This window comes from Phyllopteryx taeniolatus, chromosome 19 (assembly GCF_024500385.1).
Source record: "Phyllopteryx taeniolatus isolate TA_2022b chromosome 19, UOR_Ptae_1.2, whole genome shotgun sequence".
In the NCBI taxonomy this organism is placed as follows: domain Eukaryota; kingdom Metazoa; phylum Chordata; class Actinopteri; order Syngnathiformes; family Syngnathidae; genus Phyllopteryx; species Phyllopteryx taeniolatus.
In genome coordinates, this window is record NC_084520.1 from 17,981,812 (window position 1) to 18,005,195 (window position 23,384).

The 23,384-nt window shown below is 45.5% G+C and overlaps 2 protein-coding genes across 15 annotated transcripts in view; one reads left to right on the forward strand and one right to left on the reverse strand.

Moving 5' to 3' along the window:
- Nucleotides 1–8,117, reverse strand: part of heatr1 (HEAT repeat containing 1) — a 21,431-nt gene extending 13,314 nt beyond the window's left edge. Inside the window, exons 1-17 of the mRNA XM_061756486.1 lie at nt 7,979–8,117; nt 6,890–7,045; nt 6,595–6,811; nt 5,994–6,135; nt 5,799–5,900; nt 5,055–5,195; nt 4,466–4,677; nt 3,546–3,676; nt 3,390–3,462; nt 3,069–3,170; nt 2,372–2,489; nt 2,188–2,295; nt 2,009–2,107; nt 1,459–1,547; nt 1,141–1,352; nt 941–1,062; nt 172–369 (exon numbers count right to left, since the gene is read on the reverse strand). Of these exons, the coding sequence (XP_061612470.1) occupies nt 172–369; nt 941–1,062; nt 1,141–1,352; nt 1,459–1,547; nt 2,009–2,107; nt 2,188–2,295; nt 2,372–2,489; nt 3,069–3,170; nt 3,390–3,462; nt 3,546–3,676; nt 4,466–4,677; nt 5,055–5,195; nt 5,799–5,900; nt 5,994–6,135; nt 6,595–6,811; nt 6,890–7,031 (2,208 nt within the window). The 5' untranslated portion in view covers nt 7,032–7,045; nt 7,979–8,117. The remainder of the gene's footprint in view (nt 1–171; nt 370–940; nt 1,063–1,140; nt 1,353–1,458; nt 1,548–2,008; nt 2,108–2,187; nt 2,296–2,371; nt 2,490–3,068; nt 3,171–3,389; nt 3,463–3,545; nt 3,677–4,465; nt 4,678–5,054; nt 5,196–5,798; nt 5,901–5,993; nt 6,136–6,594; nt 6,812–6,889; nt 7,046–7,978) is intronic.
- A 145-nt stretch (nt 8,118–8,262) lies between these two features.
- Nucleotides 8,263–23,368, forward strand: LOC133469438 (SUN domain-containing protein 1-like). 14 transcript variants are annotated; one of them, XM_061756521.1, is made up of 23 exons: nt 8,263–8,395; nt 9,295–9,487; nt 10,486–10,638; nt 12,126–12,310; nt 12,409–12,435; nt 13,313–13,552; nt 14,469–14,585; nt 14,992–15,087; nt 15,680–15,793; nt 16,134–16,208; nt 16,519–16,591; nt 16,939–16,979; nt 17,052–17,203; nt 17,417–17,659; nt 17,811–17,891; nt 17,958–17,998; nt 18,147–18,273; nt 19,302–19,529; nt 19,685–19,769; nt 19,852–19,967; nt 20,836–21,003; nt 21,311–21,403; nt 22,882–23,368. In XM_061756521.1, the coding sequence occupies exons 3-23, from the start codon at nt 10,535–10,537 to the stop codon at nt 22,996–22,998; spliced, it is 2,523 nt and encodes an 840-aa protein (XP_061612505.1). In that variant the 5' UTR covers nt 8,263–8,395; nt 9,295–9,487; nt 10,486–10,534; the 3' UTR covers nt 22,999–23,368. The 14 variants fall into 14 exon arrangements, with proteins under 14 accessions (XP_061612505.1, XP_061612508.1, XP_061612506.1 ...); XM_061756524.1 differs by having other exon boundaries at nt 8,297–8,395; nt 9,298–9,487; XM_061756522.1 differs by having other exon boundaries at nt 8,390–8,475.
- The last annotated feature ends 16 nt before the right edge of the window (nt 23,369–23,384 follow it).

Genomic DNA, 23,384 nt, shown 5'->3' on the forward strand with positions numbered 1-23,384 from the left:
CTTTCCATAAAGTCAAAGTCGAGTTCCGTCTTAGGTTTTTGCCAAGCAAGTCCCAAGACCTAAAATTGCCGACTTAAATGACTCCAACAAAGTCATGTGACTCGAGTCCCCCACCTCTAGTTAGAACCAGGCGTCCGCAAAAGTTTTTTTTGGGTGCTTGTCCGGACTCACCCGAGCGTCTTCGCCCTTGACGACTTCCAGCAGCGGAGCCTCCAGAACGGCGAAGACCCGCTGGGCGGTGAGCAGGTGCTCGGTCTCGCCCAGGTGCTCCAGGCCCAGCAGAAGCGTCTGCGTCGCCACCGTGAAGAACGCGGCGCCTCTGACGCCACGGCCACGCTGCTGCTCCCCCAACACGCCCAACTTCTCCAGCTGACGAGAGAAACGGGAGCAAAGTCAGTTATGCTGCTAAGTGCGGGGGGGGGGGGGGGGCGAAAAGTTCAAACATAGTAATGTATAAAAACAAATAATAACAACATAATTAGACAGAGTGTAAAGAATTCAACGGGTTGAGCATCGATTCATTCATTGTGACCGTGCGGCTTCTTCTGGTGCGCGCACCTTAAACACCTGCGACGGTCACAACTCCTTAGTAAGCTGCAGTAATATTAGTTGTTTTTCGCAGAGGATAAGGAATATATGCCTGGCAGAATTGTTCTAGTGTCAGTCCACATATGTTGATCCACTGTGTTTCAGCCAGTAGGGGGAGGGGGGGCGTGGCTTATGCAAATGTGCAAGTCGTCACAATTGTACCTGCTCTCCTTCAGTTCGAGGCAAGAGAAACCCTGTTACTGTAACCTTCGGTCTTCGTGGGGGAAAAGTGAAGTGCTGTAAATACTTTCCTATTCACACAGGGCTTCACTTTTAGAATTTTTAAAAATGATTTTCATCCATAGAAATGAGAAAAATGATCTAAGATAGCAAAGAGTTTCCAACAACTTACAGCGTCACGTTTGGTCAAGTGCTCCATGTTGGCCAGGTTTTTCTTCAACGTGGTGACCAGACGCTGGTTGGCCAAACTGACCACATTGGCTTTAGAGCTCCGCTTCATCACTTCATTCAGTTCTGTGTGGACAGAAGAAACACTTTTGAAGATGGTTGAAGATGGAGCTCAGGAAACCTCGTGAAGGTTCCGGCCGCTACCTTCCGCCCAGGTCAAGGTGAGCGGATGCCGGGCGACGACGGAGCAGCGGGCCACGCAGTGCGCGAGTCGGAGCTGGGCGGAGTCCGGACGAGCGGAGGTGATCACCAGGAAGGGCAGCAGACCCAAGGTGGTCTTCTCCACCTGCTCGGCGCTCCCCTTTCCCAGCTGGGAATCGCTCAGTAAACGCACCGTTTCGCTTAAAACTGGCAGCCTGGCGGAGGAAAAACACAATCGCCATGGACGCCGAGCAGCACGCTGTTGGGTTTCTGTTTAATTTAGCACAGAAATCAAAGTTGAGAGAAATAAAAAGTTCTGACCAGCTGTCGGCCTCGGGCTGATCGACTCTGTGCAGCAGAGAAAGTAAATCGGACACCGCGTCCTCACAGTCCAAAACATCAAACAGCATCTGGAAAACAACAACAAAACTTTATACACATCATCTATTATTTAATTCCTTCACAGTATGAATTAAGTATTTATCTATCCAGCCATCGATCTATTGGCGAGTTGGACATTCAGAGAAATGAACCAATAAAAATACGGGGTGAGAATGCTTTTTTAAAAGTTGTAATCCAAAAGAGGCGCACTGTGTCCTCGTGTCCATTTGACGTCTCTTTGGCTGTAAACTTAATGGACCTCAGTCATTTGGAATCAAATTTAGCTTTTTTTTAATAAATCAATTGATTTTCCAGGCCTAGTTTCTTCCTCCTCCTCTAAAGCAGAGTTCCCCGAGCACCGGGCCGCACAGCGAGACTCAACTACAAATATTTGAGTGACTACCAGAGCCAAAATGCTCATCTGAAATACAAAAAAAGTTGGGAAGCGCGGCTCTACAATGATGATGAAGCTTTCTGGAATTTCACTGACCTCCAAGGTTTGAAGCGCCGCACTGACGACCTCCAGCACGTCATCCTTCAAGCGCTCCACGACAGCGTCTTTCAGGAAGTCTTGATCCAAACTCTGAAGCTAAGGAGCGGGAACAAAAGTCAGAACTGAGCCCGGCAGCAGAAGAACATGTAAAGAACCCGCGAGGTCTCCAGTCACACCTGCCCGGATGCCGCGACGCTCCTCAGGTGCTCCAGAGCCGAGACGCGTAGCGACGGCTGCGGGTGCTTCAAGCTGAGCAGCAGCGACGTGTCCGAGTCGCCCACAATCTGATCACGACAACATCGAGCCGACATTTTAGTCACGCGTTTCATTTAGTCCGTCTCGTCTCAGTAGTCATCGCACCTGGAATTTCCCGCTGCTCATGGACAGAGAGAGGAAGTGGTGGAAGAGTCGTTTCTGCTCCGAGTCGCTGAGGTCTGTCACGTGACCCGAGAGGACGCCGTCCAGAGCGTCACAGTACCTGAGGCGGACCGAGCACAAACTTAAGCGCCGTTCGCCTGCATTTTTGTGTTCATTACAAATCTATAGCTAGCTATTTATTCATTTCCTGGAATCGATGCGCGTTCATTGAAAGCATTTCCTAAGTTGTGTAAAAAGCATTTAACGGATGGCAAAGGTGCATTTCACAATGCAAGATTTTATTAATAACTTAAAGCAATAGCAAGCCTCTCGGTCTGCTTGGCAACACTAAAGCTGTAACACATCCTGTCAAGAGTCAGACTTTCAAAGTTAAAGCATGCGGTATAATAGCACAGTTTCACCACAATTTCTTCGGCTTATTTAGCAGTTGCACTCAAACAAGCACAAAACAGTTTGAGTGTGAAGGCTCTCTTTGCCCAAAAAGTGGCTAAACTATTGTTAAACAAGTGTGCTTTTATTTTGAAGGTCTGACTTCAAACTGGAAGATAATGCCCCTGACCAGGAAGCTTGTTATTTCCTTGCGCTGTCAATAAAAGCTTGCATCGTATAACCCCAATTCCGGTGAAGTCGGGACGTTATAGATATCGAGTCACCGGACTCCGGCAGCAGGCGCACTCACTTGGACTCAAACAGTCGCACCAGCGGCTGCAGACGCCGGTTGAGGGCGGAGATGTTGTCCTCGGAGAGCTCCGTCTGACTCAGGTAGTCGTCCAGCAGCAAACTGGAGCAGCAAACAGAGAAATCCGTCATTTAATTGAACGTCGTGCTGAACTTTGACGCACTTTTCTGGATTCCGGCAGCCGCAGTACCAACTACCTTAACAGGAGTGAGTCTGGTAAGCTTGGTAAACAACAACAAAGTTGCCAACAGAACAAAAGTGTACCGGTAGGTGTTAGGCTGTAAGTTTATTCAACTTCTCAAAGGTTAAAAAGATGTTTACCGAGCCACGCGTCCGTCCAGGCCTTTGGTCAGGGGGACGGACTGCAGGAGCGACTCCAGCACACGCGTGCCCTCTGTCCAAAACACAAAACAAGCACCGGAATGTTCAGACGGCCGAAGCTTTACGTGACACGTTTCGCTGCGGTTCAGTTCTCACCTGGGCCGGCGAAAACGGCGTGGACCAGGTGAGGTAGCAGGTAGCGCAGAAGAGGGCTCACGTCGTGGCCGGCGGCCATGAGCTGCAGCGTGGATGCCAGCTCGGGCGTGGAACACACGTGGCTGCAGAATCTAAACACACAGGGAGACACTAAGCTCAGGTGCAAAGTTGCAACCCCTGTCGGACAGCCAGTACAGTACAGCAGAAAAAGAAAAACTGCACTCAACAGTACAATCCTGTTAAGTGCAAATTTGAACAAAAACACGTGAAAAACAACAGGAACAGATATTGATATTTCCATATAGTTTATATTGGTGTAAAGAAATTCTGGCAAAAGTTGAAGTACTGATTTGACTCCTTGAGTTAAAAAAAAAAAAAAAAAAAAGTAGACTTAAACGTACTCTCAGTAAAAATAATAAAAATAGAATGTTTTTACTGTGAGTGATACACAATACCCGTTTTGATAACTTGGCACAAGGAATTTTTTTTTAATTTTTGCCAATCTAGAGCTAGCCAGCGTTGGCTCAGGCTATTTTGCTATAAAACCATTTCCCCCACAGCTTTATTATTGTAAATTGAGTGTCAAAAAAATGCAAAAATAGAGACTAATGATAACAAGAGCTGTATGTGTTTTTGCTTTTTTTTTTTTAAGATTAAAAGGAGATTTTATGAGCACCAGAAGCTGATTGGCTTTAGCCATTCGCCACCAATCATTCTTGTAGCAGATCACAACAATTCTCTGGAAAAAATATGCAGTCATATTTTGCTTCTCTGATTCTTTTGCGTCACGTTTGTTAATGCTGTCTGGTTCACGTTCCTCCGCGTCACTGCTGTGAAAGTTTTTCCCGCCTTCTCATTCAATAAAAACAGATCCCTGAAAGTTGTACTTCCCAGCACTGCTCAGGTGTTGCCCATCCTACCTGGACCCGGCCGCGCCCTCTTTCTGGCTCTGCAGGAGCACGATGAGGCAGCCCAGCCCCTCTCGGGCCAACACGGGCTCTTTGAGCACAGACTTGCCCACGCGCACGGCCAGCGTGTCGACCAGACTCGCCTCCATCACCGCCTTCACCGCCATCTGGCACACGATCATGTAGGTGGCCGCCTTGTAGTCGGCCAGACCCGACTTCAGACCCTGAGAGGAGACAGAGGACAAAATGTCACAACATCCGATCTTAAAATGCTCCTTCTACAAAGATGAAAATGTTCCATTTTGGAGGTAACAACATCTTTATGGTTATAGTAGTAATTTTCAGAGGTGGACAACTGTACTGCATCACACTAGAGGTGATTCTAATATTTTGTGTACCTTATTCCACGACATTAAGGAGTCAAAATATTAGCTACAGCTCTCAAAATGTTGCAGTGCAGTTGTACGCCACTTCAAACTATATGTAGGTTACTATGGTTACTTGTTATGTAAAGAGACTTGATGGACACCCTGTATTTTAAATGTACACGTTTGCAAACACCCTGATGAGGTAATAATACTAATAAAACTGCAAAGTGTACCTTTTGCACATATGGAAGCAGTTTGGCAACGATGGTGTCTGACACTTTGTCGACGGCGTCCAGAGCGGACACGATGGTGGAGGCGTAGAAGGAGAAGACGACTCGGAGCTGGGAGTAACTTCGTGAATGTCCGGAGAAAGCCTGAAAGAAACACGCCAGATAATCTTAGCATCCTCATTTCAAAATAGTGACTCCTGGTAGGAGGAGCTGTTGTGTGTGAAGGGTTGCAACATTCCTGGAATAAACCAGGAATCTGCAATAAATGCAATTTGTCAAGAGCATTAGCGCAGAACACATATTGCGGTATATTGTGAAAAAAGGATCAAAATAATTCTGCATATCGTTCAACTGTACAACATCGGCATTATTCTACACTTGCAATCGTCAAAACATTATGGCTTCAATATTTGTTATTTTAATGTATTTAACTCTTATTCGTTGGAGTCTGCATGACTGTATTATACTGCCAAGTCGTCCTCATCAGAAGGAGCTTGAATTAATCATGACGCAAACGCTTTCATTCTTTACATTCTATTATGTTTTGTATTAGGTACAATATTGTAGTGTGCAAATTCTTAAAAAAAATAAAAAAATTAAAAAAAAAGATTACAAAAAAAATGATGTTTTTCCTATTTAATTCCCATTCAAATTGTCCAATTTGGAATATTTCCAAAATTTCCCATCCTAACTTCTCACTGAAATTTTCCATCCCTCCACAAGGCTTCGTGCGTGACGTGTGGCTACCTGAATGGATGTTGTGACCATTTTGCAGATGAAGTCCATGAAGCTCAGGTCCGAGTAGCAGTGAGTGACGAGAGTGCCTTTGGCCAAAGGCACGCCAGGTTTCTAACCAAGCAAACGCAGACAAAGTGAAGAACTACCGACCTGCCGACTAGCTGAAACGTGATCTTTTCCTGGGTAGACATCACGGCGTCTTACCTGCAGAGCCTGCAGCCAATTCCAGCGGTTTGTGTCGCCCTTGATCTTGAGCAGCTGCAGCACTCGGACGAACGTGTTGGTGTGGTGATAAGGCAGCACGCAAGCCAGCAGGCTGTCGACGTTGTACAGATGAATGTGGAAGCTGCGCACATGAACGAGAAGGAACCTTCTAAAATCTGCCTTCAGAACAAGCTACAGTGAAACTTCCGTTCACAAACTTAGTTTTTTCTGGGACTCTGTTTGCAAAACAGAGCAATTTCACTATATTCCTGATTGTTAAAGGTGTCCTTCCATCAAAATCCAATTGTTCCACAACTGTGGATGAAATAGCGAAGCTTGCGATCATTTTCCCCAAAATGTGCGTGAGCCGTGAATGTAATGTTCACGTGAATGGGAGCGGAGGACAAGCCTAAACCTCAAAGTATCCCATTCTTTTCATTTTCACCCACATCCAGCTCACGTGTTCGTTTAGTACTATTTTAAAAAAGTCTTTTCAAATGGTCTCGCTAGCTCGCGCATTTTCAGCCATTGCACACTGGACTGGACGCTGGAAAGCAATAGACGACTTATAATGTATTTGTCCGTTTGAGCGGCAGCGTACCGGTGCACCAGCCACTCCATGCACTTGTGCGCCGGCTTGAGGAGGAAGTAGGGGGAGACGCGGGTGAGGAACAGAGAGATGTCGGCGTCCAGCTTCTTGTTGACATCTTTGGACTGGACGCTCCGCTCCAGTGTGAGCGATGCCCGGCTGAACAGAGAGTCCTGGAACTCCTGGAACGCCGGTTCGAACCCCAGCAGCTCCTCCAGGCCCGTGCAGCCTACGGAAACGCAAAGTTTGAAAGGTTACGGAGGAAAACTGAAGAGAGTAGCGGAGGAGGTGGAGGAAACGGACTCACCGAGAGCGTAGAAGGTGCTTCTGTCGAGGGTAGCCGCCTCTTTTGGCTCAAAGAGAAGCGACGCCACCTCTTTGCGTGACAGTAAGCTGAGGTCATTCTGAGGCAGCGCCAGCCGCTTCAGCTGGTAGGCTAGCGACGTCATGGTGGGTCTTCAATCTGAAACATCAGTACAATCGCCTTTTTATTGTTTCTACTTCACTTGGAATATCTTACTGGAACTGTCACGTAAACAAGAAGAAGACATTTGGACTCTGCCTCAAAAATTATTTGGGGCAAACAATGTGGAAAAAAAGTTTCATCCAAAATGATTCAATGATGTTACCCCGTCAGATGCTTTTTTTGTTGCATTCAATTATGATCTACCCTTGAACTGCGCCTTCTGTGACACCCAACCTGAGACTGTTATTCATTTGTTCTGGAAAAGTGCACATACCCGTAAACTGTGGCACGATATCTGCAGATAATCTGAACTTGCGTGTACTTTTTGGTTTTGTAACATGTGACCTTCAAAATGAATCATTTATATTTGCTTTACTCGTGTCCCTGGCACGTTTCTCTTTTGTTACTTTTTATGCGTCGTTTATGGTATATTTGCCCACACCTTTCCACGTATATGATATTATTGTTTGATAAACTGATAAATCAAGTTGTTTGGGTCATTACAATCACTTCATCAATCAATAAAGGAAGAGGGTGCGATGTTACACATATCTTGGCTCATGAATAGGGAAAAAACAACAACATAATGTTAAGTATTTATCACGGACAAAACGTGTGCACAACATGTGCATAGGACGCGAAATGGCTGGTTTTCAAGGAGTCCTCTTGGTATGCAATGAGTGTCCAAACACCGAATGAAATCAGCAAATGGACGCAATAAAGTGTCATCTATATCGTGTTCCAAGATTCGTACCGACAACAATATTTCAAAAAATTGGGTTTGGGGAAACTATATGGCAGTTTTAGCTTCCATGTGGCTAGATTAGCACGTTACACACGTATTAACCAAGCATTAACGACGTGAGATTCGTAACAGTGCTTTTATAATATCCGGACTTCATTTGATGTCATAGAAATTTATAGACAAACCTGTTTTCTTGATTTCTACAAAACACACGTGCGATAGCCGAAAAATATAGTGACCTCGTGCCGGAGAGTTTTCTTTCCGGGTTACATCCGGGTAACTTGAGATAGTTCATGTTACTGACATCCACCTTCGTCTTAAAATGATTTTTTCTTCACAGTTAGTAAAATTATTTTCATCATAAGGCGAGAAATGGGAATGGGAATAAATACTTATATAAATAAAGTAAACGAGCTGAAAGTCACACATTCGACTTGTGTTCTGTTCTCTTCGGTTCCATGTCGTCTTCGTTGTACATTACGTTCAACACGTTGAGGAAGTTATCACGCCAACCACATGGGGGCGACAGTTCAATATTAGCGCTCTAAACAGTAAACACCTGTTCATGTTCAACTTTACTAATTAACGAAGCAGAAGGTGAGGTAAGCATCCGCTAAACACATTTTTCCATTTTTGCTTGGGCGACGACTTTCTAAGAAGGCTGTTGTTTGTCTTTCTTTCTGTAAGTGAAAAGACTTGACTTTTCAAATCGAGAATTGGACTGTTTTAAATGATAGTCTGCCATTATTAATTGTGTTAGCTAGCTGCAGTTTTAGCGTAAAGCCGGGCACTGGACCGGCCAGTTGCTCGACTTGCCAGCTGCTGTTTGTTTTCGCCTTTAATCAGTATTTTTAAGAGCTAACTTTTTTAATGCTAACGGCTAAAGCAAAGCCACTGTTCATATTTTTTTAAATTTAATTCTAATTAAAAAAAAAAACATTTTATTTATTTGCTGGGCTCCACCCACTACGAAATGTGATTTGGTGCCTTTGGGCTGGTCGTCTATGTGAACTCAGCTGTGATTGGCTGAAAATTGACAGTGGCCCTTTAAATGCCTCAAAGCATGTGTGAAAGTGCCCCTTTAATCAGGGGCGTCAAACTCATGTGGGTTCAGGGGCCATGGTCACCAAGGGGGGACCAGTATATTCGTACCTTAATAAGCTATAAATAATGACTACTCTATTCCAAAATGTTCCTGTTGTTTTGGACCAAATACAATTCCATTTGAAAAATCTGTAAATAGTGACAACCCCAACTGGCTCATCGCACCAAATATACTAAAGTGATAACTATCAGAAAGAGTGCAGTTGTTTGCCTACCTAGTAGATTTTTACATACAAGTTGTGGCAGTGCATGGAAAAAAAACAAGCCTTCCACCAAGCTCCTTTCGAACTGAAACTGTTGACTGACATTTCGCAATATTTTTATAAAAAAATTGCAGTTAATGTGTTTTCTATCCCTACAAGCCAAATTTTTCTTGTACTTTGTATTTTCCTTACAGCAGATATCTTCTGCCGCACCACAAAAAAAGACCACCACCTCCTCAGCTTCCATTAATTGGCTCAGAGTGTGTGGACCGCTGTCTAATCCGGGAAGGCTTACAGAAAGACTGAGTGACATTTAAGCAACCACACCGGCGCAGCTGATCTGCCGCAGGTGCACCAAGTCAAACTGCAGTTTCCTAATAGCTGGCGGTAAGTCCTTTGGTAGAGCGTTCTGAAGCGCTGGCTCAGAGTTCAGGTTACTTCGGCGGAAGGAAGGGGCGCGGCCTCAGCATTTTACTGACCGGATGCTCTGACAGGAAGTCGGTTCTAGTATGCGTTGTGAGAAAGATGCGTGTGCGTGACGTCCGCCTGAGCTGGAATGAGCGTCATTGACGTGGAAGAGGATCTGCAGAGCTGGGGCTGGACTGACCTGTGCGTGTCTGCTCATGTTTATTGCGCTGTTAGTGCACTCACTAGATACAGAACGTACAGTAGGTCAGTGTGACTGACTCTCACGTTTACTAGCTAATGACAATATTGTAACAAAATGGTGACTTATTTAAACCTTTTATAATGGAGAGCTCATCTTACATTATTGTTCATCACAGTCTGAAAGAAGTTTTATTCTTATATTCAGGTGCATCCATCTCAGTCAAGCGATAAAATATGGATGAAAAAGCCAAAAGCAAAAATCTGGTGTGATAGCCAGTGTGTGGACCGGGGCTTCGGGCTGGCGTGGCCCTTTTGAGTGCCTCGTTGTCACGGCATGGAAAAGCCCCAGAATATCCAGAGATTGCGAAAAAGTGCAGAATTCCTTGCTTCCGTTCCTAACGCCTTGTGAAGCAGGTGATGGCAACCAAAACAAAATTACAGAGTAGGCTGGACATAAGTAACACGCTTGGGGTGTTATCTCCCTGGACCAGCTCGTAAGCGCAAGGCCTCTCTTATTACAACTACATTCAGCATAATGGTGAGTTGTATCAATAAGTAGTTTATATTATTTCTATGCCGGTCCGTCAAAATATGAATGTGAAACCTAACCAGTCCTAGAGCAAGACAGGTTTTTATGATTAATGGTGTTTTATGATAAAAACAAAAGTCAAGTCTTCAGATAATTGTCATTTATGACATGGCCTCATACCAGCAACACAAGTCTCACTTTTCTTCAGACAAATGTGCTTGAAATGTTTTCTTCTCTGCTCCCTCAGATCCAGTTCCTGGTCAGCAGCGTCCGACTCGGACAGCGAACCCGGCGCCATGTCCAGGCGCAGTCTACGTCTGGACGACAGCCGGCTGGACCGCAAGCTGCCGCTCGGCAGCGCCTCCTACAGCGTGGGAGGAAACGGCTGGACAAACAACAGGTAAGCAAAGCAAAGCAAATTTATTTCATACACACGCTAACTCAATGTGCTTTACATAATTAAAAGCATTTAAAAACAAAGAAAAAAAAACAGCTTAAACATTTACAACAGGTAGACGTCTCACTCTTTTTTTTATTTTATATTTTATACGTTTTGTTTTCTTACCTCCAAGTTGCTCTCACGCCACTATTTAATTGAACATCTGAAATGCTCATCGAGGAACCGCTGACGTTGCCTTTGCGGAGGTTTTTTACCTCCTCGACACGGATATAAAAATGGGCCAATCCAGCTGGAACATGATTTAAAATTAGATCGTCCTTTTTTGTTGTTGTTGTTATTTCTTGATTATTTCTGTTTAAATAGGCGTATTTTTCTGAATCTAGTTTTAATTGGAAAGCATTTAATTTCACTCGTTCTTAGTCATGCAAATGAAAGTTTGTAACTAGGGTATTGTGATCTCTCTCTAAATGCAGTTGCAAATGCAATAAAAAAAAAAAAAGTACCCTAAAGAAAGTTTTGATGCTACATTCTTTTTGCATTCCACGCAATACCATTTTTGAACAAATCATTTAATTGGCTACAGTCTTAATAGTGCCACAATTGTAGTAGAAATCATTTTCAATTTATCAGTGTTTGAAAATAAAATGGCGGCCGACTGGTTAGCACATCTGCCTCACAGTTCTGAGGTTGCGGGTTCAAATCCGACCTCGCCTGTGTGGAGTTTGCATGTTCTCCCCGTGCCTGCGTGGGTTTTCTGCGGGTACTCCGGGTTCCTCCCATATCCCCAAAACATGCACGCTAAGTTCATTGAAGACTCCAAATTGCCCGTTGGCGTGACTAAGCGTGCAAATGGGTGTTTGTTTATATGTGCCATGTGATTGGCTGCCGACCAGTTCAGGGTGGACCCCGCCTCGCCGAGAGTCCGCTGGGATAGCCGCCAACACACCCGCGACCCGTGTGAGGAGAAGGGGGACGGAAAATATATGGATGGATGAAAATTAAATCTCACTTTATTCATTCCATGATGCAGTGATAGCAACCTATTACACTGTACAGTATAGTGTACATGCTGTATTTACAAGAGTAAGTCTTTCTCATCTTTGTTTAATTCTACTTGAAACAAAGTCATAGATTATAAAACAAAGTGTTGTGATTGTAATAGTTCAGGCACTGAGACATTGATTTGTGACACGTTATCTTTATTTGACCACTAAGTGACGTAATAATACTTTGCCATCATCTGGTGACATGTTGGTGCCAAGCAAACAATTTGAAGTGAGTTGAGGAGCTTCACTTAGACAAAAGACACCATCTTGTGGCGTCTATAGACAATTCCCTTTTGGGGCGGGGCGCCAATTCCTCGGCGATTTCCGCCATTCTCAGCAGGGCTCCGTCCCTGTCCCACATGAGTAGCGAGGGTTCACTTGTAAGAAATTAGATTGACACCTTGTCTTGTGCCTCACTCCTCCTCCTCCTCTTCTTCCCAGCAGAGCGTTGAAATCTCGCTGTTCTCGGCAGCTCTCCGCGTCCTGCTCGGAGTCGTTCCTCGCCCACACTCCTCGTAAACCCTCCAACCTGTCGCTCCACAGCGACGTTTCCGACGCCTCGCTGATCTCCTCCTTGCTGGACGAGTCCGCCATCCAGGAGTGCAGTGTGGTTGACGCCCTCTGGGGTAAGAAACGCAAAAGAATGATCCTCAGATTGTCGTTTCACGTCACTGTTGTGAGTCCTGACTGATGATGTAATGATGTCCCTCTTGTGGTGCTCCAGGTTTGGACCACGACCTTGATCCTAAAGGTTGGTAAAACCTTCAAATTTGAATCTGGCTGTGTTTTTGAATCACTCCCTATCCACTATATAGTGAGTTGACCATTTTTTTGTAGTGCTGTTCGAATGTGTAGTGAATGTACAGTAGGCTATCCCCAATGTATCCCACCATGTGAAAAAATATTATAAATATACATTTATGATTTTAATTGAAAACCCATAATGATCATCCCTACGCTGGATGCAAAATGTCTACACACCCCTGTTTAAACAGCAGGTTTTTGTGATGCCCAAAAAAAAAAAAAAATGAGACCAAGATAAATTTCAAAACGTTTTTTTGGGGGAAGGGGGTGGGGGGTGGAATAAAAAATAACTGTGTGCACACCCTCTTCTAACTGGGCATGTGGGTGTGTTCAGAATTAACCAGTCACATTCAAACACACCTGCCGCCATTTTAAGTGCCTCTGATTAAACCCAAATAAAGTTCAGATGTTCTTGTAGATGATTCTTGACATTTTTTTCTGCTTTTTAGCAGAAGCTTGGTTTTGTCCTAACACTGATTGCTATTTCGCATGGTTCCTAATTCCCTCCACCTTGACTAAGGCCCCACTTCAAGCTGAAGAAAACAAAAAAAAGAACCGCTAAACTTTTAAATGGTAGCGGGTGTGTACTGACTACCATTTAACGTGTTTATAAGCATGTGTGCCCACTTGTGCAGCCACACTGATTTTTCAAATTTCCCTCTTGATTTAAAAAAAAAAAAAAATGTCACACAGGTTATAGGTCAAGTAAATTGTGCAAAAGGTTTGAACTGATTTATCTTGGCCTCATTTTTTGCGTCACACAAACCTGCCCTTTGTGCAGACTTTTTCTATCCACTGTACCTAGATGATGTGGTGTTTTCCAGAAAGCACCATCATCGAGGAGCAGAGCAGCGTGTTGGCCAACAGCACTCTGATTGGCTCTGACGGCCACTGTCCCAAACACTTGATCCATACGCTGCCCCGGGTCTCCCGCAAAGGCTGCGAGTGCGACAGGAGGGAGTCCGGAACCGCAAACCTGTCGTCGTCCTCCAAGCGCTTGAGCTCGCCGGCCTTCGAAGCGTCCGACGTCTACTGCAGAGACAGAAGTCGGCGTGCCGCAACAGGTGACGATGGAATTGAAAGATGTTTTTGCACGGCTTGACGGCGTGCTCTCTGAGGCTCGGCCCACTAGGGCAGATTTAATCGGTCGGCCAGTATTAGCCCTTTTCAAAATAATCAGAATTGGCTACAGTTAGTAAAAAAAACAAAACAGAAACAGCCTAACACATTATAACATAAGAGAGAGATGACATTCAAACAAACAACAATGCAGGACAAAGAAAACAAAAACAGCCACAATACACAAAATGATTAACAATCAGCATAACAATTGCACACAAAAAAAGATGGCATCACAACAGCAAAAATGGCATTTTGCAAATGACTCCTTTCAACATTAAGAACTTCCCTTCTTTCATAATTTTCTACTTCATGGTTTGTGTCAACGGTGTACCTCTCCAATGTTCTGTATCGCCTCGTAAAAGTTTGAAAGTTTATTTTACTAAGTGAAAATCTTTAAAAACCAAATAGTTTTGAAAATCTAATTAAATTTACAGCACCAATACAATATATAAAGTCCCCAATCATCACAGGTGCTATATCTAATTTTCAATATCTTTTCCTTCATTTTTGCATAATTTTGTACTTGAAAAATCCTCAGTTTTAAAGTTAAACAAATACTAAATGACATAGTAATGTAAAAAAGTTAAATGTTCTGCCTTCAATTCATATCTTTGTTGTTATTAAAGGTACAAAAATAGTTAATTCATTGTTTTTTTTTTTTAATTAATCTGCCGATTAATCTGTTTTTGGAATCTGCCTGGGCCTCAAAAAAATATTGGTCGGGCCCCACTGCCCGCTCTCCTCGACACCGAAATCGGCGTTGTTGCGTCGCAGCTTCCCCGCCGACCTCGCTCTGAGGTGTGCTGAACCGCGGAGATGGCCGTTCTTTCTCCTCTGATCCGTGTGCGGTTCTTACAGATGTGCCGCGGCCGTGGTTGGACTCGTTCCTGGGCGGCGCGAGGACGGCGGCTGCCCGTTGCCGCTCTGCGCTGGCGCGCGCCCTGCAGATGTGTCGGGCTGACCGTAATCGTGGAGGTCCTGCCTGTAAAATTGTTTCTTTGGCACTGGTGCGGTTTTCACTGGTTGTCTTTAGTGGACTTTGAATCACTTGCAAAGTTTTGAGGAACTCGCACATCCGATTGAGTGAGGATTCACCTTCTCCCTCAATGTGTTCATCCACTTTGTCCTCATCACCACTCATTTACCCGTTAAGAAAAACATTTTCTACGTGATCACCACTCTGATTCACACACCTTCCGAGCATCCAGGAAAGGCATGCATTGCGTCCCACTCGTGTGTTGTTTCCGTCTCACTCAAATGGGCTGCACCTCTTCTGACTTTGGCTGTTTCTGTGGAGAAATGCAAATCCCTCCTCACTGACTGCTGGTGTGAGCAAGCATGTTTTTGTCCTGACTGACAGCATTCGCGTTGTTTGTTGCAGCTCGTACGGGCCACGGCGGCGACATGAGCGCCAAACACGGGGAGCGTCTCCCCAACGGATCTCTGTGTGAGTTGGCACGCACACGCACGCACTCTGGTACGTTGACCATTGGCGAGCCGTGCCTTTGGTACTTGGTCTTGCGCTTTCTGGACTTAATCCCAATCCCGCCGCTATCATGTTACAATTATAGTAAGCAAGAAACGTCATGTGACCGCACGCAACTGTGCCAGATTAAATGTACCGTGAGCAGATGGAGAGACGTGTTTTGCGAGTCGAACTTTGCTCGTTTAGTCAGAGGGTCAGCCAGTTGAGGCAAATTTGAAATGTGATTGGTTAAAGAAACGGTCCCATTGCTAAAATAGCTGACGTTTCGTGGGCCAGCACTAATGATTGTGGAGGCCCTGGGCAGATTAGATTGACATGGTAACACATACAGACTGAAATTTGGGTGGATGAAAAATCTACCGTACACTTACTGGAAGCAGGGTAGCCTAGAGAAATGCTATGAAATGAGGATAATAGAAGCTTGGGAATAAAATAATATATCATGGAACAAGTATTCAAATTTAGGTTGCTTGTGGTAACGTTCAGGTCAGCAGAGGCGGAGGAATCCCCTCCCGCCTCCTTTCATTCTTGCTCTTTCCCACCTGGTGTGGTGCCCCCATTCGCTCACTGCTGCCACCTACAGGCGATGACTGCAAGGAGCAACAGCACGCGGAGCAGACGCGCAACGTGGGCTCGTCTCGGCCCGCTCGGGCGTCGACCCTCTGCTGGTTGTTGAGGAACGTCTCTGTGTTTACAGGTTAACTTTCCGCAGCTGCTGCCTCAAAAGTTTGCCGATTCATACGCTCGCTGGCCACAAAATTAGGTACAGCCGCACCATCGGAAACATCAGAACTGCATCAGCAATTCAATTAAACAAGGTCCCCGAAAGATTCATGGATTATCAAAATATTTGTCAATGAATCGTCGCCTAGTTATACATTTAATTATTATTGTGGTGGAGCAACTGTAAATCGCACGTGATCATTATGTCCATGAAGTTTAGTGAGGAGATTACATTGTGTGGCTGTTCCTAATAAAGTGCCTGGAGCCAAACTTTTGAAAAACTCCCCCAGTAAGGCGGAACCTTGTTTTCTCAGCGTGGTGTTTGCGTCTGCTGACCTCGTGGCTGTGGGCACTGACCAGGACGATGTCGTCGTCGTCTCACGCCGCAGGTCCTCGCCGCTCGTGGACTCAAAGTAGTTTGTCCTCCTCGGATGTTCTTTGTCGCTCAGGTCTTCTTCCTGCATGAGATGCTGACACACGAGCACTGATGAAGTCCTTTTTAATGTTTCATACCGAATATTTAATCAAGCTCTCGTGAGTGTTGTCCTCCCCTTCTTGCAGGTTTTAGAGCATCTCTTGACATCCTGTCAGTTGGCTTCTTTTCTCGTCTTTCATTTCGTTTGATCAGCTATGTATTCGCTTGCGGAGCCCATCTTGTGATATGATTCTGATCTTTTGATGAAATGTTCTTGTTTCAAGGTAAGCCGGTCAAGCGTGGCGGCGCGTTCCAGTTGATGGGCAGACGATGGAGCGACACCCCTCTGCTGACTTGGTAATCACAGGGTGCCCAATAATGATTTGTAGCATTTATAGCTGCTTGAGATAACAACATTAGCTCTCCGATTAGCTAATTTACTTCTTTCAATGTGAACTCAGTTTGATTTTGTTCTTTTTAGAACAGAAGTGTCAAACTTCTGTCCGGGGTCGCATTATAGCGGTGGTTTCCCCCAGAAGGCCGTTTGAGAGCATAAACCACACAGTTTGCGTTAGTAGGCAACGTTAGTGACCCTTAGGCTTTGACTTTGACACCTGTCTTCTAGAATATTACGTTTATGTGCAGAGGATGTCATCATAAACTTTGGTAGACATTTTTTTATTTTTTTTATTTCTGTCCTGCAGGTTTCTTCTCTCACTCTTGTTGGTTCTTCTGACCGTCTTCAGTAGGTCACTGCTCACGTCATCTTCTACCCGACGAGAACTAGAATTTAAGTATCACCTCGTCATGTCTTTAGGTTTGTGTTGGTTCAGCTTTGCCGGTCTACCAGCTGTAAGTGTCCTGGAGTGGAAGACTTCAATATCTGACGTCCCTGCCCTGTCCTCAGTCGACGGTCTCTCGTCTTCTGTGAGCCGAGCAGCTGGGGGCGTTGCGGAGGACTCGGAAGAGGTGATGTTGAGATTCTTAAGCTCCGCCGAAGAATTGGGACAGAAGTTCTGTTGGGACGCGATTTAAGGAGCTTGCTTTATCCACTAAATGCTTTCAACATGCACTAAAAATCTAAAAATGTCTTTGACGGGGGGGGGGAATTCCAGGGGCTCTCAAACGTTTTGGGTCCAGGGGAGGAATGTTCAATATAAATGCATTTTCCCCACCTGACAGAAAGCGTCGGCCGAGTCCGAGTCTGTGCGCCTCGCTCGTCTGGAGCGCAGCCTGGCCTCGCTGCGGGAGCGCGTGGAGGCCGGCGACGAGCTCGCGGAGCTGAGACGCGGCGAGATGCTACAGATGCACTCTGAACTGCAGCGCCACGCCCAGAGGGGCGAACTGCGCCTGAGCGGCCTGCTAGAGCGCCAGCTGGCCCGACTGAGAAGGCGAATGGACGAGGACAGGCGGCAGAGGCAGCGGGTGGGAAAATAAATTTTTCGGAACGATGATGACGTTAAAATACTGTTTGATTGTTTATGTACTTTGGTTTCATCTATTATTGACAAGTTTTTAGTGTTTCAGTTGCGACATAACTCACCTTTTCTGCTCCTTGTTGTTTCTTTCTTTCCAGGAGTTGTTGCGGCAACAGAGCCAAATGTCTCGTCTGGATCTTTTGGAGGCCAAGTTGCGGAATCTGGCGGCCAAGGCGGAGGTACGCTTTTTCCTCCCGAGTGCGGTGCCGAGCTCGCCTCACTTACAGCGCAAGTTTGTTCTCCAGGAGGCGACGTCCGGGCCGGCAACACTTTCTGATGTGGCCAGGTAAGCTTCAGCTTCTTCGGTCTGCTTCTGAGCACCGTCTCCTTTTTTTAAATGTCACTTCCTGTCACCAGTGGTGAGTGGTCAAGGCCAGGAAGCATTTTATTTCAATGCTTTTTCATGTTATTTAATGCATTGATTGCGATCCCAGTGTTGCCGTGGACCGTCAGTCCCACGACGCCTTGTTGGCAGAGGTGGGCCGTCTGGCGGCGGCCCTGAAGGACATCGGGCGGGATGTGGAAGCCCTGCTGGGATGTCAGCAGCTGGACCAGGAGACGGTGAGAGAGCTTCAATTGTGACATTTTGTTGTTAAGTAGTGCCGGGCCACGTGCGCTTGAAAATTAATCTGTTTTGTATTCTCATTGATCTGATTTTCATCCATTTTTATTTTCCCCCATTATTCAAGACACGTTTTGCTGTTTTTTTCCCCCTCCCTTCTGGGATTTGCTTTATTTCTCCTCATAGCAAACAAGTTCCCCCACCCCCAGCTTAAAATCTCAATTTCCACTGAAAAAAATAAATTTCCTTTTGGACTATTGTCCCTTTTTATCAAAACAATCATGTCAACACCATCCTTAATAAATTGACCTTTTGCTGTGACTGTTTCACCATTTAACAAGAAAACGAGCCTTTCACCAGGCTCCTTTCCTGTTAAATACAAAACTGTGTGTAAATTTCTCCGCTCGTGTTGTTTGTTTCTTAGCGGGAATTAAGATCGCTACATTCTTCTAAGAAGTGTCTAAATACAGCTACAAAAATGCTAAGCTGTCAACGCTGACTGTGCTTTTGTAAACTAGCTCCTCGTTGTTAGTGGAAGCGGTGCATGTCAGCTGAGCCTAACCAACAAATGAACTCAAATGAATCGTTTTGCCCAGACCTACCTTAACCCATCCATCCATCCATTTTCCGAGCCGCTTCTCCTCACTAGGGTCGCGGGCGTGCTGGAGCCTATCCCTGCTGTCATCGGGCAGGAGGCGGGGTACACCCTGAACTGGTTGCCAGCCAATCGCAGGGCACATCGAAACAAACAACCATTCGCACTCACAGTCATGCCTACGGGCAATTTAGAGTCTCCAATTAATGCATGTTTTTGGGATGTGGGAGGAAACCGGAGTGCCCGGAGAAAACCCATGCAGGCACGGGGAGAACATGCAAACTCCACACAGGCGGGGCCGGGGATTGAACCCGGGTCCTCAGAACTGTGAGGCTGACGCTCTAACCAGTCGGCCACCGTGCCGCCTCCTACCTTAACCATTAACCCTAATTATACTTGACTCATGTTTTCTTGTCTTCTCTTCCTTGTCAGATTTCCGCTCAGGTCCACCAGCAAGTTCTGGTTCTGCTTTACGGGAAGGAGCGGGCAGAGTCCGGCTTCCCCGATTCGCTGCTGCGCTGGCTGTCGGAGCGCTACGTGGCCGGGGCCGACCCGCGAGCGTCTCTGGCCGCGCCGGAGCGCGGCATCCTCCGCAACGACAGCCGTCATCTGGACCGGCGCCAGCGTGAGGAGACGGCTGGGAAGGCGCTGACCAGGGAGGTGAGCATGTGAAATGATCTTGCACAAAAAATGTCAGCGTGAGAAGAAATATCCTGGCTAATTAAACAACAAGCAGGTCTTGCCTTGATTTGAGAATCTCGGTTAGTTGAGCTTTTCAGTTTGGCGCCACCTGGTGGCTCGTTGCTTATCTGCAGGACGTGGACGCGATTGTGAAGCGCGCGTTGCGCCTTTTCTCCCACGACCGGACCGGCCTGGCCGACTACGCGCTGGAGTCTGGAGGTCATGAAGCATCTTGCAGTTTGTTTTGATGTTTGTCAGGACCGTATTTTTGGTTTTAATTAATACCACTATCGTCCTACAGGTGGCAGCATCCTGAGCACTCGCTGTTCTGAGACATATGAAACCAAAGCGGCGCTGCTCAGTTTGTTTGGTGTTCCTCTCTGGTACTTCTCGCAGTCTCCTCGAGTTGTCATCCAGGTGATATGTCGCTTGAGTTCTCACCGTTTTGGGCATAAACAGTTTATTTGTCAGGATTTATTTTTTTTCTTTTAAGAGGCTTCAACAGTGCAAACCGCGTCCCCGCTAACGACTGTGAGTAGAGTGGAGCTCGCTTACTGAAGCACAGTCATTGATGCCAACTTAGCATTTGGGTCGCTGTATTTTGTGTTTCTCTGACCCCTCTAGCGAGTATTCTTTTTAAAAAAAAAAAAAAAAAAAAAAAAAAGCAACATGAGCTGAATCATTTTCACATTGTTTTTGTATGACACCAAAGGAGGCTGTAAAATTCATGGTCTATTTAGCGAAAGCAGTGATTTACTCACATGCTGTAAAATGTTAACCCAAAGTACATGTCTAAACTGCAAATGTTTCGCCGAGGCTGCCAAGAGACATCGTTAGCATAGTGTTAAAATGTTAAATTGGTGACTATTTGAAATGATCCTGTTTACGTACCTGTTTTGACAAAATGGAAATTGTTTTTCCAAGAGGAAATTGGTCATTTGTGTTGCAAAACCGATTGATTGACATGTTGGAAACGTTTAACCCAAGTTATGTGCGTCCAGGCTGCAAATATTTTGACGAAAGGGCCATGAGCAAGCACCTGTAGTATTTTCACATTTATCTGTAAAGAAAAAAAAATGTTTCTATTATTTCTGCGGAAGTTGATGCTGGGGAAAAAAAAGTTGTTTGGTGTCAGAAGAAATGAAGTAAATCTTGGCAATCTTACTTTTTCTATGAGCCAAGGGGGGAAAAAACTTTTCTGTGAGAGTAGAAAAAATGGAATCAGGTTTTCCATATGGCCCAGGCTTACCTTCCAAATTTTCTTCTTCTCTTTGTTTTCGGCTAGCCAAACGTCCACCCAGGGAACTGCTGGGCCTTCCGAGGCTCCACGGGCTTCCTGGTGATCCGCTTGTCCATGAGCGTGGTGCCCAGCGCCTTCTCCCTGGAGCACATCCCCAAATCCTTGGCGCCCAGCGGCACTCTGCGCAGCGCGCCCAGACACTTCGCCGTCTACGTGAGCCGCCGCGGATTGGAAAGACATGCACGCTTTTATTCTAGGGCTACAACTCACAATGACTTTAATAATCAATTCATCTGGTCATATGTATTCGATTTATCCAGTTTTTTTTTTTTTTTTTTAATTTGTATCCATTTATTAAAAAACAGGACATTTAAAATTGACACTGCAGAAAGTGCACAAACCGTGAAATGCTTCTGTTACGGGTTTGGTCGCTAACTAGTGAGGACAAAGAGCATACTAGTACGCAGACCTAGTCCATATCTTGGATGATCAGCCGAGCTGTCGTGTGCGCCTCCTTCAGGGTCTGGCCGACGCCGCTCAGGACCGAGGGACGCCGCTCGGCTCGTACGCGTACGAGGAGGACGGAGAAGCGCTGCAGACTTTCTACGTCACTGTAAGTCCACACTTCCTTCACCACGCGTGCCGGGTCAGTACTTGTACAACTGGGGTACGCGAAACGAAAAATAAAACAGAAGACAGCTGGGATAGGCTCCGCCGCGCCTGTGACCCGCGTGAGGAGAGGCGGTACAGAAAATGGATGGGTGAAAACAGAAGGGCATCGCTACATGGGGACTCTTGTGCCAGTTAAACATAATAAACCAATGACTCCTCTCTCACTCAGCTTTTGGGCCAATGAAATGCTCCGATATGATTGTGACATCATTAGTGTCATTACCTATTCGCTGCTTTTGTGCTCGGGCCCCAAGCGCTAAAATCTTGGTGCCAAGAAATCATGACCTCGGTTTAGGAGCTTAAATTGAGACAAAATTAGTGCTAGGCCGCCATCTTCTGGCTTCTATAGGCATTTATAAAGCTTTTTAGAGGGCAGTATCAATTACTTGCAGATTTAACGCTGAAATGCTGTACATTTGATTTTTTTTTTTATTCCTCTAATATGCCTTTGCTTGTAAATCTATTTTTTTCAAGGAAAAACATTTTTATTTTTCCCAATATAGTCCTGCATATATAGTGATGCGGACTTTGTATCGGTCCGTTGTGGTGAAGAAGGAGCTAAGCCGAAAGGCGAAGCTCTCGATTTACCGGTCGGTCTACGTTCCTCCCCTTACCCACAGGTCGTGACCCAAAGGACGAGATCCCGGATACGAGCGGCCAAAATGAGTTTCCTCCGCGGGGTGTCCGGGCTCTCCCTTCGAGAGAGGGTGAGAAGCTCGGTCATCCGGGAGGAGCTCAGAGTAGAGCCGCTGCTCCTCCGCATCGAGAGGAGCCAGATGAGGTGGCTGGGGCTCCCGGACGCCTCCCCGGTGAGGTGTTTCCGGGCACGTCCCGCCGGAAGGAGACCCCGGGGTCGTCCCGGGACACGCCGGAGAGACTACGTCTTTCGGCTGGCCCGGGAACGCCTCGGGATCCCCCCCGGAAGAGCTGGATGAAGTGGCTGGGGAGAGGGAAGTCTGGGCGTCCCTGCTACTGACCCCGCGGGCCGACCTCGGATAAGCGCTAGAAAATGGATGGATGGATAATTGTAACATTATTATTTTCAAGACTAAAAGACAGTGGAGAATAGTTTTAATATTACAACTATGCTGGAAAGCTAAGACTTAAAAATAAATAAAGAAAAAAAAATACAACTTGGAAAAAAATATGTAGGATTGCAGATTTTTATGCTGACAAATTTTGTTTTCATAAAGATGACTTTTTTCTTAGACATTTGACTTTATTCTCATATTACTTTTTATTTTTTATTTTTTTTTTGTAAATATTTTATTGTAACATGACTTTTTTTTTCTGTAAAATAGGCAACTTTTTATGAGGGGGTCCTTGTAAAATATTCTACCCCTGACCCAAAAGTTTGAGAAGGGCTGCTTTCCATCGTAGATTCAATTAGGCGACATTGAAGTTTGTGCTTGTTTACAGGAGGAGAACGAGCGTGCCTTCCAAATCATCGAAGTGCAGGTGTTGTCCAACTGGGGCCACGAGGAGTACACGTGCATGTACCGCTTCAGAGTGCACGGCTCTCCCAGGGACGCTTGAACGCACCGTCCGCCTTTCCTCTTAAGTTGCTGATTTCCAGTTGAAAAAAGGACACACTGCCAACTTTGTCAATATTTTCCTTATTTTATCCCCTCTTTGCCACGTCAAGTTGTGATGTCTTAGAATTGCTTTCTTTTTTTTTTAACCTTTAAAATGATTAAATCAACCTGCTGAGTGACCTTGAACGCAACACAGAGTGGCCTTGGCCTGCGTGTGTGCCATGATGATAATGAACTTGACGCCTTCAAAGTTGCAATTGCACTGAACTCAACGTATTGTCTTCAGGTTAATGTTTGTCAGATGTTATGCCTTTTTAAATGTTTTGTTATTTTCCCTATTTGAGGTGTAAATAAAGGTTTTACGTTTCGGAGTTCCGCTTTGTTTTT